Source organism: Montipora capricornis, chromosome 8 (genome assembly GCF_036669925.1).
Source record: "Montipora capricornis isolate CH-2021 chromosome 8, ASM3666992v2, whole genome shotgun sequence".
Classification (NCBI taxonomy): domain Eukaryota; kingdom Metazoa; phylum Cnidaria; class Anthozoa; order Scleractinia; family Acroporidae; genus Montipora; species Montipora capricornis.
In genome coordinates this window covers 13,023,370-13,025,454 of record NC_090890.1, presented here as the reverse complement: position 1 = coordinate 13,025,454, position 2,085 = coordinate 13,023,370, and the positions used below count along the sequence as shown (strand labels likewise).

Genomic DNA, 2,085 nt, shown 5'->3' with positions numbered 1-2,085 from the left:
ACGTGATAATCAGTTTTGCTTTAAAGATGTGGCGTTTTGAAGCACTCTTTTTTTAAAAGGCGTGCTCACAGACACCCCTAGATAATGATATATAATAGAGAAGAGTTTCAGTTACTCTAGTCAAACAAGCCGTCAGGTTCAAATTTTATTGAAACCTCTGGTATATATATAGAGAGAGAGTCCTGATGAATTGAACCGGGTTAACTAGTCCAATACCCTCACTGTTAACAAAAGAAAATGTTTTTATTTCATACGTGTGCATGTTACCATTGCTTTTCCAGGGGATCTTTGTCAAGTCTGGAGTCGTGTCACAGTGGTTTCTCCCAGTTGAGTGTTTCCACTTCAGCAAGTCATTCTTCTGGAGCAAGTAGTTCATCTCATCCGTCCAGATAGCAACCACAGTTACGAGGGGCTCGCACCGAAACACAAACAAAAAGGCAGACACAGCACCTCAAGAATGCATCAAAACGTCATAACAAGTAGACGTCTATAGGATTCATCTGTAGTTCATCGCTTCTTTTGTTTATAGTGGCCAAAGAGGTTTAGCAAAAGGTTCACGGTAATGTGATAGTTTTGTTGTATTCTGCTATCGAAGACGTTAACGCTCAGCTCACGAAAGGACCATTTTGCATTCCGGGACAGTTGGCCTTGTGTGATGCACCTGTTTGTTGCAGGCTAACAATTTTGCCCTCTCTATCGGTTGCATGAAATTCAGCTGGTCTGGATTTATATGCACTGACGAGGGAATCCAAGTTTAATTTTTTTTCGCGTGCAAAGCATTTTGTTAACTGTCCCCGCTACATAAGAGTGTATAAACGATTGAAAAGCTTTCAAAAGGGTGCGTTGACAAGTTGTTTGATACGGCATGTGTTTGTGCAGGTGTACTTGCACTACAGCGTACCTGATGAAAGGAAATGGGTCAAACAACAGGCAGATGTACAGCACCTGAAATGGTGTGATGTCTTTAGGGCTGGTAATTATCCTCTTATTTTCATCAATATTCAAGAAATATCCATGGGGATACAATTCAGTGAGGAGCGTCTTACAGTTTATGATATAAAATTTTGATGGGTTATAGCTTTAACCTGTAGTTCTCTTTTTATGCACAAGAGGTGAGCCCCTCAAGTAGACAAATTTATCTTTTTTTGTGAGATGCAGTGATACTTTTGTGGTGCCTAGAGGGCATTGTATTGAGCGACATTTTGTTCTTGTCCCCTGTGAAACTTTTTCAGTATTTTGAAATGATGATAACGTTATAATCAAAGCCAGAGGAAAATAATTGATTATCATAATACCTTTGTTGGGATCGATTTGCCCGGGGTCCGGATTTGATCGAGAAAATGGCGCTTTATTATCCTGATTAGTCATAGCGCAGAAGAACGCATGACTTCCAAGAAAACAAGATCTGCCTCTGACTTAGGGGTCTGTATGCATACAATGCATAAGACCCCAAAAATTGTTTAATTATTGCATCTTACAAAGGGGGAAAAAGAATAATAAGCCATAGAGAGTAAACTGTTCTTCAAGTGAAGTCAATTTCATTTATATTGTTTAGTGTCCATATGGAATAGAGTAACTTAAAACGAATTAGGATTTTTATGACTGAATGTAAATAAGGCACCTGGTGTGGTGCTAAAATCAAGTTCTATTAATTCATCTGTACTCTCAGATGTGTAATAACCTGTTACCTAGTTTGGTTCTCTCTGCACTGAGGTACCGGAGCAGAGATTACTTAAGACAAAAGACAGAAAAATGAGAAAAAAAAAACAAACTCAAATGAAGACTAATACCAAGAGACCAAAAATATAATGCTTTCCGGTAACTGCAGAAAGACCCTTGAGATTTAGTCAGTAGTAATCCTTCGGTCTTCCGCTCGAATTCGTTTTGCACGTCAATATTCTATTTCAAGCTTTTTGCTCATCTACGTAAATGTCGCTATTATATTTCATTTGTTTACTTAAGTTTTAATATCGAGCGAAAATTACAAACAGTAATTGGTGCCTTTTTCCTCAAGCTGGACTAATTCTCGGGAAAAAACCTGACTGCCTACAGGATAAATCACCCATTGAGGACCTTCTCTCGACT

General features: G+C 38.6%; 1 protein-coding gene across 1 annotated transcript in view; it reads left to right on the top strand.

The window, feature by feature from the left end:
• The window catches only part of LOC138060210 (SEC14-like protein 1), a 36,913-nt gene extending 35,148 nt beyond the window's left edge, over positions 1 to 1,765 (top strand). Inside the window, exon 18 of the mRNA XM_068905945.1 lies at positions 282 to 1,765. Within this exon, the coding sequence (XP_068762046.1) occupies positions 282 to 393 (112 nt within the window). The 3' untranslated portion in view covers positions 394 to 1,765. The remainder of the gene's footprint in view (positions 1 to 281) is intronic.
• The last annotated feature ends 320 nt before the right edge of the window (positions 1,766 to 2,085 follow it).